This window comes from Pongo pygmaeus, chromosome 10 (genome assembly GCF_028885625.2).
Source record: "Pongo pygmaeus isolate AG05252 chromosome 10, NHGRI_mPonPyg2-v2.0_pri, whole genome shotgun sequence".
Lineage (NCBI taxonomy): Eukaryota > Metazoa > Chordata > Mammalia > Primates > Hominidae > Pongo > Pongo pygmaeus.
In genome coordinates, this window is record NC_072383.2 from 51,198,958 (window position 1) to 51,213,845 (window position 14,888).

The 14,888-nt window shown below is 44.4% G+C and overlaps 1 protein-coding gene across 7 annotated transcripts in view; it reads right to left on the bottom strand.

The window, feature by feature from the left end:
• Positions 1-14,888, bottom strand: part of ATF7 (activating transcription factor 7) — a 113,471-nt gene that overhangs the window by 30,244 nt on the left and 68,339 nt on the right. For 5 of the 7 annotated variants that reach the window (XR_010127806.1, XM_063672778.1, XM_054443219.2 and 2 more), the window contains 2 exons: positions 11,714-11,810; positions 5,141-5,259 (listed from right to left, as the gene is read on the bottom strand). Coding sequence is in view for 6 of the 7 variants with exons in the window: in XM_063672778.1 (XP_063528848.1) it covers positions 5,141-5,259; positions 11,714-11,810 (216 nt within the window). In the remaining variant the exon portion in view is untranslated. Of the gene's footprint in view, positions 1-4,697; positions 5,260-11,713; positions 11,811-14,888 lie in introns of those variants that run through there. The other 2 variants (XM_063672779.1, XM_054443225.1) reach the window with 2 other exon arrangements.

The window sequence follows — 14,888 nt, forward strand, 5'->3', positions numbered from 1 at the left end:
ATATTATGATAATATTTTTCAGGAAATCAAAATAATTCCTGAATCTGCTGGCCACTGGAGAGCTGTGAACACTTTCTCTGCCAACAAGGATGACTAGATTACCCAATTACCAAAAGCAAACAAAGACAAACTGGCTATTCAAGTACTGCAAACCAGATAGGAAAGATATTTTCTGGGGAACTCACCATGCTTGATGGTGATCTCACCCCAAAATATGGTGCTGGATGTATTAGGTAGACAAGGGGTTTGGGGTAACAAAGAAAAGAAAGGCTGATCATCTGATTGGTGAAATAAATGAGAACTTGGTCTTAGGAGCAAGACTGGAGAAAACCAGAAAGGAAAGAGAGCACTTTCCTGGCAGTGATGCAATCACCTCACAGAACTGTGGAGCTATAAACGGCCTTGCAGGGAACAATAAACCATCTGAGATAATGGCCTTGACACTGCACCAGGACAGGAGGGTTGGCATTGCAGTTCAGTTTCATTACAAAGTGGATCCTTTGTTCTATCTATCCTGTATCCCAGGCTTCTTGGTGAAGCAACTGCTTGTTTCAAGATCTTCCCTTGCTACCTTAATCCTTAGAAACCTTCTTGATAGCTAGCTGAGTAAATTAAATACAATGTGGTATCTACTACATTAGAGAAGGTAGTAGTGGTTCATTTTCCCCAGTCTGAGGAGGGTGAGCAACAGCAAAGGTAACTTCATTTCTGCCTCATTTTTTCTACACTGCTAAGATGTCAGGTCCAATTTAGCTAATTCTGAGATCTCTTAAGTCAGACTAGTGGGAAGGAGAAGCTCTAAGTAAATACAACCATAGATTTGAAATCCTGTAGGGCATCTCCTAGCAAAGCTGTGGTTCAGCAAAGTTCCACGCTCATTAAACACTTCTGGAGACTCTTCTACTGAGTCTGTACTTCTCATTAAGGTGAAGTAAAGACCACTCCTGTACAGGCAGGAGGAAACACCAAGGAATGCCCAGTGAGGAAAGGGCTGACTATGAACTAGTCTCCCGGAAGTGTCAACTGAGCTAAAATGGCAATGAAAAAGACTTGAAGCTTTTTATGGGAGGCTAATTTTCTTGAATTTGCCTATAATAAATTGGGTATAAAATCCCTCATAGGCCAAGTGTGGTGGCTCATACCTGTAATCTCAACACTTTGGGAGGCCAAGGTGGGAGGATCACCTGAGGCCAGAAATTCTAGACCAGCCTGTGCAACATAGCAAAACCCTTTCTTGGCCAGGTGTGGTGGCTCATGCCTGTAATCTCAGCACTTTGGGAGTTCGAGTTGGGAGGATTGCTTGAGCCCAGGAGTTTGAGACCAGCCTGGGCAACATAGTGAGACCCTGTCTCTACGAAAATAAATTAGTGAGGCATGGTGGTACGCGCCTGTAGTCCCAGCTACTTGAAAGGCTGAGGTGGGAGAACTGGTTAAGCTCAGGAGGTGGAGGCTGCAGTGAGCCAAGAGTCTACCAATGCACTCTAGCCTGGGAGACAGAGCAAGATCCTGTCAATGAATGAATGAATGAATGAAAAAAAATGACAAGACTGTGGCTAGTTCTGCCATTTGAAAGCAGAACTACAAGACCAGGTGTGGCGGCTCATGCTTGTTATCTCAGCACTTTGGGAAGCTGAGGCTAGCGGATCTCTTGAGCCCTGGAGTTCAAGGCCAGTGTGGGCAACATGGCAAAACCGCATCTCTAAAAATAAATGCAAAAATTAGTGGGGTGTGGTGGTGAGTGCCTGTAGTCCTAGTTACTCCAGGGACTGAGGCGGGAGGATCACTTGAGCCTGGGAGTTTGAGGTTGCAAGCACCACTGCACTCTAGCCTGGGCAGCAGAGTGAGGCTCTGTCTCAAAAAAAAAAAAAAAAAAAAAAAAGAGGCCGGGCACAGTGGCTCATGCTTGTAATCCCAGCATTTTGGGAGGCTGAGGTGGGTAGATCATGAGGTCAAGAGTTCGAGACCAGCCAGGCCAACATGGTGAAACCCTGTCTCTACTAAAAATACAAAAATTAGCCAGACATGGTGGCACGGACCTGTAGTCCCAGCTACTTGGGAGGCTGAGACAGGAGAATCACTTGAACTCAGGAGGCGGAGGTTGCAGTGAACCATCATGATCGCACCACTGCACTCCACCTGGATGAGAGCGAGACTCCGTCTCAAAAAAAAAAAAAGAAAAAAAGTAGAGCTACAAATATGTGCTACTGAGTTTCCCTGCTTTATTAATTTATTTAAAGACAGGGTCTGGACCAGGCACGGTGGCTCACGCCTGTAATCCCATCACTTTGGGAGGCTGAGGTGGACAAATTGCTTGAGTTCAGGAGTTTGAGACCAGCCTGGGCAACATGGCAAAACCCCATCTCTACTAAAAATACAAAAAAATTAGCCAGGCGTAGTGGCATGCACCTGTAATCCCAGGTACTCGGGAGGCTGAGGCAGGAGAATCGCTTGAACCTGGGAGGTGGAGGTTGAAGTGAGCCGAGATTGCGCTACTGCACTCCAGCCAGGGTGACAGAGGGAGACTCTGTCTCAAAAAAAAAAAAAAAATAATAATAATAATAAAATAAAATAAAGAAAGACAGGGTGTTGTTCCACTGCCCAGGCTGGAGTGCAGTGGTTCAATCATGGCTAACTGCAGCCTTGACCTCCTAGGCTCAGCTTCCTAAGTAGCCAGGATCATAGGCGTGTGCTACCACACTCAGCTGATTTTTAAATTTTTTGTAGAGATCGGTCTCACCATGCTGCCCAGGCTGGTCTCGAACTCCTGAGTTCCAGCGATCCTCCTGTTGTGGCCTCCCTAAGCACTGGGATTACAGGTGTGAACCACCATGCCTCGCGCAGCCCTCTTTCTGTTAGTTTGAGGGAGACAGCATAAAAAGAAACTCATAGAAATCTATGGAACTTGGAAATAACTCCAGTGATAAAGACACTATCTTGCTTTCTTACCACTTAAACTGGATGGAAAAGTCATGTATAACTATCTTGATTTACCTGCTATGCCCTCTTAGAAGGAAAGAGCTCCCATGGAAATTTTTTCTTAAATATGGGGAAAAATAGAAGCGGTTCCAGCTATTCTATATTCTGATAGGATCCCACGCTTCACTATACCATGCAATTGTGAGGTTAATGTGTTTATATATATGTTTTGGGATAGAGATGTTGGAATCTTTTGTGATTCCAGAAAATCAGGAACACAGACTTGATTTTAAAAATAGTGACCAATAACCTAGAATTCTAATTCTAAAGTAAAATTTGATCTTTGCATTTTTCTTTTTCCCCCAAGCCCCTTATTCCATGGGAACTATCTTCCTTTGACTCTGCTTCTTCAAGTTATTTCCTCTGGTCTTCCAAACTAAGGGATTCTCTAGGGATCTGAACTATATAAAGGCTAAAATCAGAGAATCATAGCGCCTCAGGATTAGAAGGGATTCCAGCATTTTAATCCCCTCTGCAGTATCTCTACTAAGTGATCTACATATAATTGAACATATTTTGTGACAGCTTCCACCCAGTGGTCCTACTTCTCCCTTTGGGCCACATGGAATAAATGTAAACCCTCTTTTAATGAATACTCTTGAAGACTGCAATTTGTTCACACTAAATCTCTTTTCCAACCAAAATTTCCTCAATTTCTTTCTTTTTTTTGAGACAAAGTCTCACTCTGTCGCCCAGGCTGGAATGCAGTGGCACGATCTCGGCTCAGTGCAACCTGTGCCTCCCGGGTTCAAGCGATCCTCCTGTCTCAGCCTCCTGAGTAGCTGGGATTACAGGCGTGCACCGCCACGCCTGGCTAAGTTTTGTATTTTTAGTAAAGACGGGGTTTCACCATGTTGGTCAGGCTGGTCTTGTGATCTGCTTGCCTTGGCCTCTCAAAGTGCTGGGATTATGGGTGTGAGCCACTGCGCCTGGCCTGTTTTGTTTGTTTGTTTGTTTGTTTTAAGAGATAGGGTCTCTGGGCCAGGCATGGTGGCTCACGCCTGTAATCCCAGCCCTTTGGGAGGCCGAGGCGGGCAGATCATGAGGTTAGGAGATCGAGACCATCCTGGCTAACACGGTGAAACCCCATCTCTACTAAAAATACAAAAAAATTAGCCAGGTGTGGTGGTGGTCGCCTGTAGTCCCAGCTACTCGGAAGGCTGAGGCAGGAAAATGGCGTGAACCTGGGAGGCGGAGCTTGCGGTGAGCTGAGATTGTGCCACTGCACGCCAGCCTGGGCGACAGCGAGACTCTGTCTCAAAAAAAAAAAAGAAAGAAAAGAGGGTCTCACTCTGTCACCCAGGCTGGAGCACAGTGGTGCAATCATAGCTCACTGACTGCAGCCTTGAACTCTTGGGTTCAAGCAATCTTCCTGCTTCAGCCTCCCGAGTAGCTAGGACTACAGGCATGCACCACCATGCCTGACCAATCTTTAAAACTGTTTTTGTAACATGGAGGTCCTGCTATTGCCAAGGCTGGTCTTGAACTCCTGTAATCCTCCCACCTTGGCCTCCCAAAGTGCTGGGATTACAAGCATGAGCCAATGTGCTTGGCCACTTGATTTCTTTAAAAGTTCCTGAAGTGACATAGTTTATAGTTCTTTCACCGTCCTGGTTGATCACCTTTGAAACACAGTAGGAACATCCTTCTTTATCTTTAATGCTTTGAATAATAGTAGAAAGCTACTTAAAGGCAAAAACCACATATATTGAAACAAAGAAGAGTGGAAATTTGATAAATGTTTATTGACTTGCTGATTCAAAAAAACAGTGCAGCTGAGAAGTCTGATCAGCTCAGAAAAGAGTGGGATTTGGCAACAAATATGTTATCCAACAAAATCTGAGTAATTTATCACCTTTTAACATCTTCAACATATTTATAATATAAATATTTTTAAAAAAACAGATTATTAAACGAATACTCCCCTGGAAGAACAAGAGGACTAATTTTTGGTGACGACAGACTTGTGCTGATCCATCATCTGGAACTCCTAAAGACCTGAATGGCTGACTGGGATTAGTGACTACTATCTGATTTTACTGGTTTTACTCTACTAAGCCCATGATTTTGTGTTTTAACCAATTAAGAAAACTATCCCAAAGCACAATAAAAATAGCCTAGGTCTGAATACCACCAGTTTTTTGGCAACAGTCCTGCTTCTTGCCTTTTTCTCATCCTCATCTGCAGCTTTCTTGAATTCATGTTCAAAGGAGCTAGCTAGTTCATTGAAGAGTCCCACCTCCTCACAGTTCTTCAGGAATCTAGTTGGGGTAGGAGTTTGATCTGTAGACATGAAAGAAAAGGAAACTGTTTTAGTTTTGATTTGAAATTAAAACTTGATATTAAATAGTATGTAGAGAATGCATTTGTACTTTTTGATTTGGAGAGAGAGTCTTTGTGTTAGGGCAAATTTGCTTTAATGGAGCTCTAGTAGGCGAAGGCTGGTGGTAGGCCACCAGAGGGTGTCTGTGTTGTGTTGCCTCAAAGCCAGCAGAGGGAAAACTTAACAGTATTTTGTTGTGTGACTATCCACGTACTCACTTTTCTCTCAGTGCTAGTTTTACCTCGTTTACCTCCAACCAAACCAAACCACCCACACAGGTGACACAGTTTTGTGAAACCTCTAGATTTGAAAACCAAGTATAGTTAAGCAATATTTTCTTTTGTAAACTTACTCCCTGCTAGGTCTGAAGTGAGCAGAAAAAGCAGATGGATGTTAAAATCTGATGAGAAGAAACTGAGGATCAGATAGTTGAGTTTGCTGACTAACGCTACCAAGTAAGAAATAGTGCCTTGTCTTTCAGTGGTCACTGAGGTAATAATGGTCTGTTACCTTCTGAAGGATTCCAGGCAAATCTAGGGGCTGAGGAGTAAGACAGCAAGATCATGAGCTGGAAAAGGAAACTGTAAACAATAGACCTAATTTCACAGAGACCTAGGCCCAGAGCAAGTTCCTGAAACCAGGGTATTCAGATTTAGATTTGCCAGCCAAAATATGCCCACAGGGGCTGCATGAATCTCTCCTCAACACAGTGCCTCTGCCCTTCTGAAGAGAAAGACTCTTGGTAACCCATGGGAACTTTTTAAGCAACTTGAATTTGACATTCTCCCTCCCAATCCTGCTTTTGTAGACCTGAATCTTGTTCACAGATCCTAACTCTATTACGATGGCTTTCCTTGGCATGCTACTTCAGGGATTCATCTCATACCCCACACCGCTAGAATGAATGACAGAAATACAGAACAATGTTTAAATGATATTTTAAGGAGTGAGACCTGGGGTTAAAATCACCCCTTCTTGGCTGGGCGCAGTGGCTCATGCCTGTAATCCCAGTCCTTTGGGAGGCTGAGATGGGTGTATCACTTGAGGTCAGAAGTTTGAGACCAGCCTGGCCAACATGGTGAAACTCCATCTCTACAAAAAAATACAAAAATTAGGTGGGCATAGTGGCAGGCACCTGTAGTCCCAGCTACTCAGGAGGCTGAGGCAGGAGAATCTCTTGAACCCAGGAGGTGGAGGTTGCAGTGAGCTGAGATCACTGCCACTGCACTCCAGCCTGGGTGACAGAGTGAGACTCTGTCTCAAAAAAAACAAACAAAAAACCCCAAAAACACCCCTTCTAGCCTGATCAATTGAAAATAGTCCAGTGGGATTTTCCATGGAAACAGCACAATTTTTATAAAAAAATTTAAACAAAACCTCTTCTGAATCAAGAGTGTTTGGAAAAGTTACCACTACTTCTCAAAATAGTTTTAAAAGGTTCTCTGGCAGCTTTGGTTGACTAACGATAAAGCCACTTTCCCTCCACCCCTGGGTGAGTAGAAGTAGTATCATCCTTTATGCTTAGAGAGTACTTTAGTAAGGGCATACCCAAAATCACAACTCAAGTGGAACAGGAGGGGGCAGCTAAGGGCATGGCTATGGCAGAGGAGGGACTTTCACACCTTTGATATGAGGTTCAAACAAACTTCTCCTGCACCCTGCTGTTCAGACTCATTTCTGGTTTTTTAAAGGCTCTCCTGTGTTAAACCTAATTCCTCACTTTGCAGGTGGCCTCTAACTTTCAAATGGCTCTGGTTTGTGAACAAACAGACTGAAAATATATCAGAGAACCCTGAACCTGCTCTAATGAATCCTAAAAAAATCAGTAAGTTTTTGTTTTGTTTTGTTTTGACACAGAGTTTCCTTCTTGATGCTCAGGCTGGAGTGCAATGGCGCAATCTCAGCTCACTGCAACCTCCGCCTCACCATAACCTCTGCTTCCCAAGTTCAAGGGATTCTCCTGCCTCAGCCTCCCAAGTATCTGGGATTGCAGGCACGCGCCACTAATGAACAAGTAGCTGGGATTGTAGGTGTGAGCCACTGTGCCTGGCCTGAGGCTAATTTTTAAAATTTTTTGTTAAGATGGGTCTCATGTTGCTCAGGGCTGGCCTTGAACTCCTGGCCTCAAGCAATCCTCCTACCTGTGCCTTCCAAAGCACTGGGATTACAGGTGTGAGCCACAGTGTCGCTAGGCCCCAGAGAACGTTTTCTTTTTTCTTCTTTCTTTATTCTTTTTTAGAGACAAGGTCTCGATTTGTCATCCAGTGAATGCAGTGGCATGATCATAGCTCACTGTAACCTCGATCTCCTGGGTTCAAGTGATTCTCCTGCCTCAGACTCCCAAGTAGCTGGGACTACATGCATGCGCCACCACACCTGGCTAATTTTAAAATTTTTTGTAGAGATGGGGTCTTGCTACGTTGCCCAGGCTGGACTCTAACTCCTGGGCTCAAGTGATCCTCCTACCTCAGCCTCTCAAAGTGCTGGGATTATAGGTGTCAGCCAGAGTGCTCAGCTGAGAATGCTTTCTAGTTGAGAAAATAAAACTAATATATGTAGAAAGCATCATAGTGTACAAAAATAAGTACTTCGCTGGGCATGGTGGCTCACGCCTCCCAGCACTTTGGAAGGCTGAGGCGAGAGGGTTGCCTGAGGCGAGGAGTTCAAGACCAACTTGGGGAACAAAGCTAGAACCCATCTTTACAAAAAATAAAATAATTAGCTGGGTGTGTGGTGGTGCACATCTGTAGTCCCAGCTACTGGGGAGGGTGAGGTGGGAAGATGGCTTGAGTCCAAGAGTTTGAGGCTGCAGTGAGCTGTGATTGTGCCACTGCACTCCAGCCTGAGCAACAGAGCAAGTCTCTGTCTCCAAAAAATACCCCCCAAAACGGCCGGGCACAGTGGCTTACGCCTGTAATGCCAGCACTTTGGGAGGCCGAGGCGGGCAGATCTCGAGGTCAGGAGATCGAGACCATCCTGGCTAACACGGTGAAACCCCGTCTCTACTAAAAATACAAAAAAATTAGCCAGGTGTGGTGACAGGCGCCTGTAGTCCCAGCTACTCGGGAGGCTGAGGCAGGAGCATGGCATGAACCTGGGAAGCGGAGCTTGCAATGAGTGGAGATCACGCCACTGCACTCCAGCCTGGGCGACAGAACGAGACTCCGTCTCAAAAAAAAAAAAAAGAAAAAAATACCCCCCAAAACAAAAAAACAAATTAAAACTTGGGTGAATGCCATGGTGCCAGGTTATAAAGAGCCTGAAAATCCAGGTATAAATAGCCGTTTCTTTCTTTCTTTTTTTTTTTTTGAGACAGAGTTTTGCTCTTGTTGCCCAGGCTGGAGTGCAATGGCACAATCTCGGCTCACCACAACCTCCGCCTCCTGAGTTCAAGCGATTCTCCTGCTTCAGTCTCCCAAGTATCTGGGATTACAGGCATGCACCACGATGCCAGGCTAATTTTGTATTTTTTTTATTTGTTTTTTTGAGATGGAGTCTTGCTCTGTCGCCCAGGTTGGAGTGCAGTGGTGTGATCTCAGCTTACTGCAACCTCTGCCTCCCAGGTTCAAGTGATTCTCCTGCCTCAGCCTCAGCCTGCCGAGTAGCTGGGACTACAGGTGCTCGCCACCACGCCAGGCTAATTTTTGTATTTTTAGTAGAGACGGGGTTTCACCTAGTTGGCCAGGCTTGTCTCGAACTCCTGATCTTGTGATATGCCTGCCTCAGCCTCCCAAAGTGCTGGCATTATGGGCGTGAGCCAACATGCCCAGCTAATTTTGTATTTTTAGTAGAGATGGGGTTTCACCTTGTTAGTGAGACTGGTCTCGAACTCCTGACCTCAGGTGATCCATTTGCCTTAGCCTTCTAAAGTGCTGAAATTACGGGCATGAGCCACTGCGTCCAGCCTTAAATAGCTTTAAAGAGAAAAGGGCCCAGGGCAGTGGCTCACGCCTGTAACCCCAGCACTTTGGGAGGCCGAGGCAGGTGGATCATTCGAGGTCAGGAGTTCAAGACCAGCCTGGCCAACCCTGTGAAGTCCCGTCTCTACTAAAAATACAAAAATTAGCCGAGCAGTAGTGGCACGCGCCTATAATCCCAGCTCCTCAGGAGACTGAGGCAGGAGAATCGCTTGAGCCTGGGAGGGGGAGGTTGTGGTCAGCCAAGATTACACCACTGAACTCCGGTCTGGGCAACAGAGTGAGACCGTGTCTCAAAAAAAAAAAAAATAATAATAATAATAATAAATAAATAATAAATATAAATAAATAAAGAGAAAATAGGAAAATAATGATAGATTTTGACTAGAAGAGTAGAATTTAAGGAAGACTGGCTTTTCAATAGTATGTATGCAACATGGATTAGAATGAGAGACTAATCAAGGAGGCCAGCTAGGAGACTTTGGAGGAATCCAAGCATAAAGAAGGTGATGGTAGGGAGAATAGGAAGGAATAGAATAGAAAGAATTTGAAGAATAAAACAACTCAAGATTTTGAGAATACTGATATTAATGAATAACAAAGGAGAAGGAGCTGGTTTAGGAGACAAGGAGGTTAAGTTCAGTCATTGACATAAAGACTTGAAAGGCAGCCAAGAAAAAGCGTTCACATAAGGGGTTGGGATACATATGACACAACAGGTCTTAACTGGAGATGTGAGAATTACCAGCGTAGATATATGATAGCTGAAGTCATGTGCAACAAGATGAGCATTACAGAACTGAAAGCAAATAGTAACAGGAGAACACGTTTTCTCCTTGAGACCATCCTGGAGCAAGTTCTCTTACCACCCCTGGAGACTTGGTATAGACCCTTCCACCCATTTGGAATAACCTCTCCAACTTTATAACCTTGCCCCAAATTTACCTCTCAGATAAACTTCCTCTGATTAATTCTACTTAATATTAACTCATTTAGTATTCATATTGTTTGTAGTATTCACTTATACTTGTCTGCAAATACTACCATTTTTTTATGAATATATGCCCTGAATTAATTATGTATGACCTATATGTATACCCTATCCACTATTCCCTAAGATCTCCCCCAGGTTTTCCTTTTGTTTTTAGAGACAGGGTCTTGCTTTGTAGTCTAGGCTAGAGTATAGTAGCACGGTCATAGCACACTATAACCTCAAACTCCTGGGTTCAAGCTATCTTCCCACCTCAGCCTCCTAAGTAGCTAGGAGTATAGCCATGCATCATCACATTTAGTTAATTTTTAAACATTTTTTGTAGAGACAAGATCTCTCTATGCTGCTCAGGCTGGTCTTGAACTCCCAGCCTCAAGCAATCCTCCTGCCTTGGCCTCCCAAAGCATTGAGATTACAGGCATGAGCCACCACACCTGATCTTCCCCCAGGTTTTCTTAGGGATCATTGATGACAATGTTCCCATTTATGTCTTTTTCCTAAGGATTACAAATCTACAAGCTCCTAGCAAACGTGCCTGGTGTATATAGTAGATATGAAATAAATATCTGCTGAATTAATGAGGAATAGGAGGTCTGTAAAGGCAAGTGGCAAGTCCCTTTCATCATGTATAGAAGTATGATGAGGAAGTTCTGTCTCTCCTTCTCCATGTCTATGGTAGCATTTTGGCTAGTAATACCTAGAGAAACTGTGTCTTATATGAGTTATTAACTAATGTAACAACCACCAACTAAACACCCTAGGAATTAAATATTAAGCTTGCTTAGATTGAGGTAAATCAGAACCTCTCATGGATCAAAAGAAAAAGCTCACTTTGGTTTGTATGTCTGTCTAGTTGAAAATGGTACAGCAGAATTGCTGCCTGGTTTGAGAGCAGTTGCTAAGCGGGCTCCCTTGAGAATGGCATATACAAGCAAGACAGTATCTAAAACTGCTGAGAGGTTCCAGGTCACCCAAATTGGCTTAGAAAAGTCCCACTGACTAAATGTCTTGTTTGAGCTTTGGAAATGTGCCCTCAATGGTGTCTGGGTTTACAAGGGAAGCTGAATTTATGAACAGAAAATCTGCCTGCTGGAGGAAAGCTGACACCCAGTGGAAGAGAAGCAACCAGGCTAGATTGGCTTTTTTTTGCATTCTTTTGTTCACCACTTTGCTGTGGGTAGGGAAAAATGTCAAAGGCATCTTTTGTCTGTAAATCTTTCAAAGTCTTAATAAACAGAAAGATGGTAATAGACCGAAAAAAACTAAGACGAAACCTCAACACACCTACCCTCAAAAACCAAGAACACAACCTTGTTATTAAAAACAGAGTGGAGGGTACAAGAGAAACTTGGGAGCTTTTAGTGTTCCTTTTTCCTGATTAAATGCAGATCACATAAGGGCTCTTAATAGGAGAAAGGGAGTACAGCTCCCAGTACATCTGGTCTCTGGTATTAATCTTAACTGCCTGGTGGTATCAAGGCACGTGGCTTTTGGGGCAGCAAATACCTGCAATGATGACTGAGTCAGTTCGGGCTGGGCCAAATTTCAATGTCATCTCATGCTTGTGTTTATGAACTGCCAGGTGGTCCTCGTTTGTAAATCTCTGAAATGAAACAGAAATGGAGATGTGAAAAAACAAAAACAAAAACCTGATTCGGTGCCTTTTTAAAATGTAATACCAAACATCTTGCAATGAGATTGGTCCCTGGAAAGAAGAACTGGAGAGGGAGAAAAAACTGGAAGAGGAGAAGAGATAGAGAAAAAAGGGTGCTAGAACGCAGGGAGAAGAGGAGAGGGGGAAGACCACAACACCAACTGCTCTGTAATATCAGGTCCAAACAACAGAAGTGGACAGATTGTTGGTGAAGTGGGGTCCAAGTAGGAGGCTCCAAATGAAAAAAACATTAAGGCAAACTCGTATTGAACAAGGGGAAACAATTTTTAATAATAATAATAAAGAGAGAAGGGAAGGGCTGGGCACTAGTTGGCCATCACACAAATAGGAAATTGAGAATGAAGCCCTCCATGGTAGGGCTGAATCGGACTCTTTTATGAGGGGGCTAACAGGGAGATAAATTATGCAGGATTAGGAGAACCATTTAACTTCTTGGCCCCTACAGTGCTGCAGCAGGCGCCTGCATGGCTATTTGGCTCAGAGTTTTAATGAGCCAGGATGGAGCTATAGAGGACCAAGGCCCAATGGCCAGCAATAATGGCACATACCAGCCCCATCGGCCAAATGCTGTCTCCCCTCATCGGGCAGCCCGCCTGGGCTCCATCAGCCATAAAAAGGCCAGTACAATGCTGATGACTATATAATGGTAGAATAAAAATGCCAGCAAAAAATATTTTTTTAGGGGTAGGGAGGAGCCTGTAGGCAGGAAGAGGGAAGAGAAAGGGAGATGGTATAGAGATTTTATTTGTTTGGGATTTGGGTGAAAGGACAATGAAGAAAAGTGGGCTAAGTCTATCCAGTTTATGACTAAGTAAAATAGGGTTACTGGACAATAATTTATGCTCCTACCCCTTCTTAATAGGGGGAGAGTGAAGGGAACAGATGAACAGCAGTAATTCAAAAGAATAATATTCTCAAAAGTCCCTTTGAGGCTCCTGGCCATATTCCTTCATTAAAACATGCCTGCAACACAGTAACAGCCCGGATGCTGCAGTTTTCCACAGCTCCTTCACAGTGAGGCTCTGAAACATGGTTCCGTTTGTCTTTTTGCTTCTAAAAATGGTGATTGGTTAGTCGTCTCTTTTTACTTTCTTCATCACGTGTATATTTCTCACCAAATACTATACATTTAGCCTTCTTTTCCACAGCTCTTCTTGACTACAAACAAAATACATGGGAGTTGGCCCCATCCATCTCCTACCTGTCAGGAAAGCAATACCAAACTGTTTCTACTACTTTATTTCACCTGAATTTACAACTAAAGCCAATTTAAGATCCAAAATCCTAGGCTGGTTGCGATGGCTCATGCCTGTAATTGTAGCACTTTGGGAGGCTGAGGTGGACAGATTGCTTAAGCCCAGGAGTTCAAGACCAGACTGGGTAATCTGGCAAAACCCCATTTCTATACAAAAATTTTTTTATTTTTATTTATTTATTTTTGAGACGGTGTCTTGCTCTGTCGCCCAGGCTGGAGTGCAGTGGCGCAATCTCCGCTCACTGCAACCTCTGCTGCCCAGGTTCAAGCAATTCTCCTGTCTCAGCCTCCTGAGTAGCTGGGACTACAGGCGCATGCCACCATGCCCGGCTAATTTTTGTATTTTTAGTAGAGACGGGGTTTCACCATATTGGTCAGGGTGGTCTTGAACTCCTGACCTCAGGTGATCCACTCACCTTGGCCTCCCAAAGTGCTGGGATTACAGGCATGAGCCACCATGCCCAGCAACAGAAAATTTTTAAATTAGCTGGGTGTGGTGATGCTCACCTGTAGTTCCAGCTACTCAGGAGGCTGAGGTGGGGGGAGCCCAGGAGGTTGAGGCTGTAGTGAGCCATGATTACACCATTGTACTCCAGTGAGACCCTTTCTCAAAAAAGGGCCAGGCGTGGTGGCTCATGCCTGTAATCCCAGCACTTTGGGAGGCCTAGGCGGGTGGATCACTTAAGGTAAGGAGTTCGAGGCCAGCATGACCAACATGGCAAAACCGCATCTCTACAAAAAACACAAAAATTAGCTGGGCATGGTGGTGGGAGCCTGTAATCCCACCTACTTGGGAGACTGAGGCACGAGAATTGCTTGAACCCGGGAGGTGGAGTTCGCAGTGAGCCGAGATCGCACCACTAAGCTCCAGCCTGGGTGACAGAGGAAGACCTTGTCTCAAAAAAAAAAAAAAAAAAAAAAGACAGCCTCAGTGGTTTCTGATTGATCTAGGACAAAAACTGAATAAAATGTGGAAAAATTTAGTCAAGAACTTTAGTTTTCTCTATTGTTGGTAAACTCCAGGCACCATCTTTTTCAGTTACAGATGTTTCCATAAGAATAAAGTGGCCGGGCGTGGTGGCTCATGCTTGTAATCCCAGCACTGGGAGGCTGAGGCAGGTGGATCACCTGAGGTCAGGAGTTTGAGACCAGACTGGCTAACATGATGAAATCCCATCTCTACTAAAAATACAGAATTAGCCAGGCATGGTGGCACATGCCTATACTCCTAGCTACTCGGGGGACTGGGGCTGAGGCAGGAGAATCGCTTGAACCAGGGAGACAGAGATTGCAGTGAGCCGAGATTGCGCCATTGCACTCCAGTCTGGGCAACAACAGTGAAACTCCATCTCAAAAAAAAAAGAGTGAGGGTTTGGGGGAAGGAGGGAATAGTGTATTAACCAGGGGTATGATATTTGTAGGTTAAACAAGTCACTGTAGAGGGTCTGGGATTGCCAGGTATTTGGTAAAAGGAAATAAGCAGAACCTAGTTTATAAAGAAGAAAAGAATATAATTTTTTTTTTTTTTTTTGTGAGATGGAGTCTCGCTCTGTTGCCCAGGCTGGAGTGCAGTGGTGCAATGGCACGATGTCAGCTCACTGCAACCTCCATCTCCCAAGCTCAAGTGATTCTCCTGCCCCAGCCTCCCAAGTAGCTGGGATTACAGGCATGCATCACCACGCCCGGCTAATTTTGTATTTTTGATAGAGAAGGGGTTTCTACATGTTGGTCAGGCTGGTCTCGAACTCCCG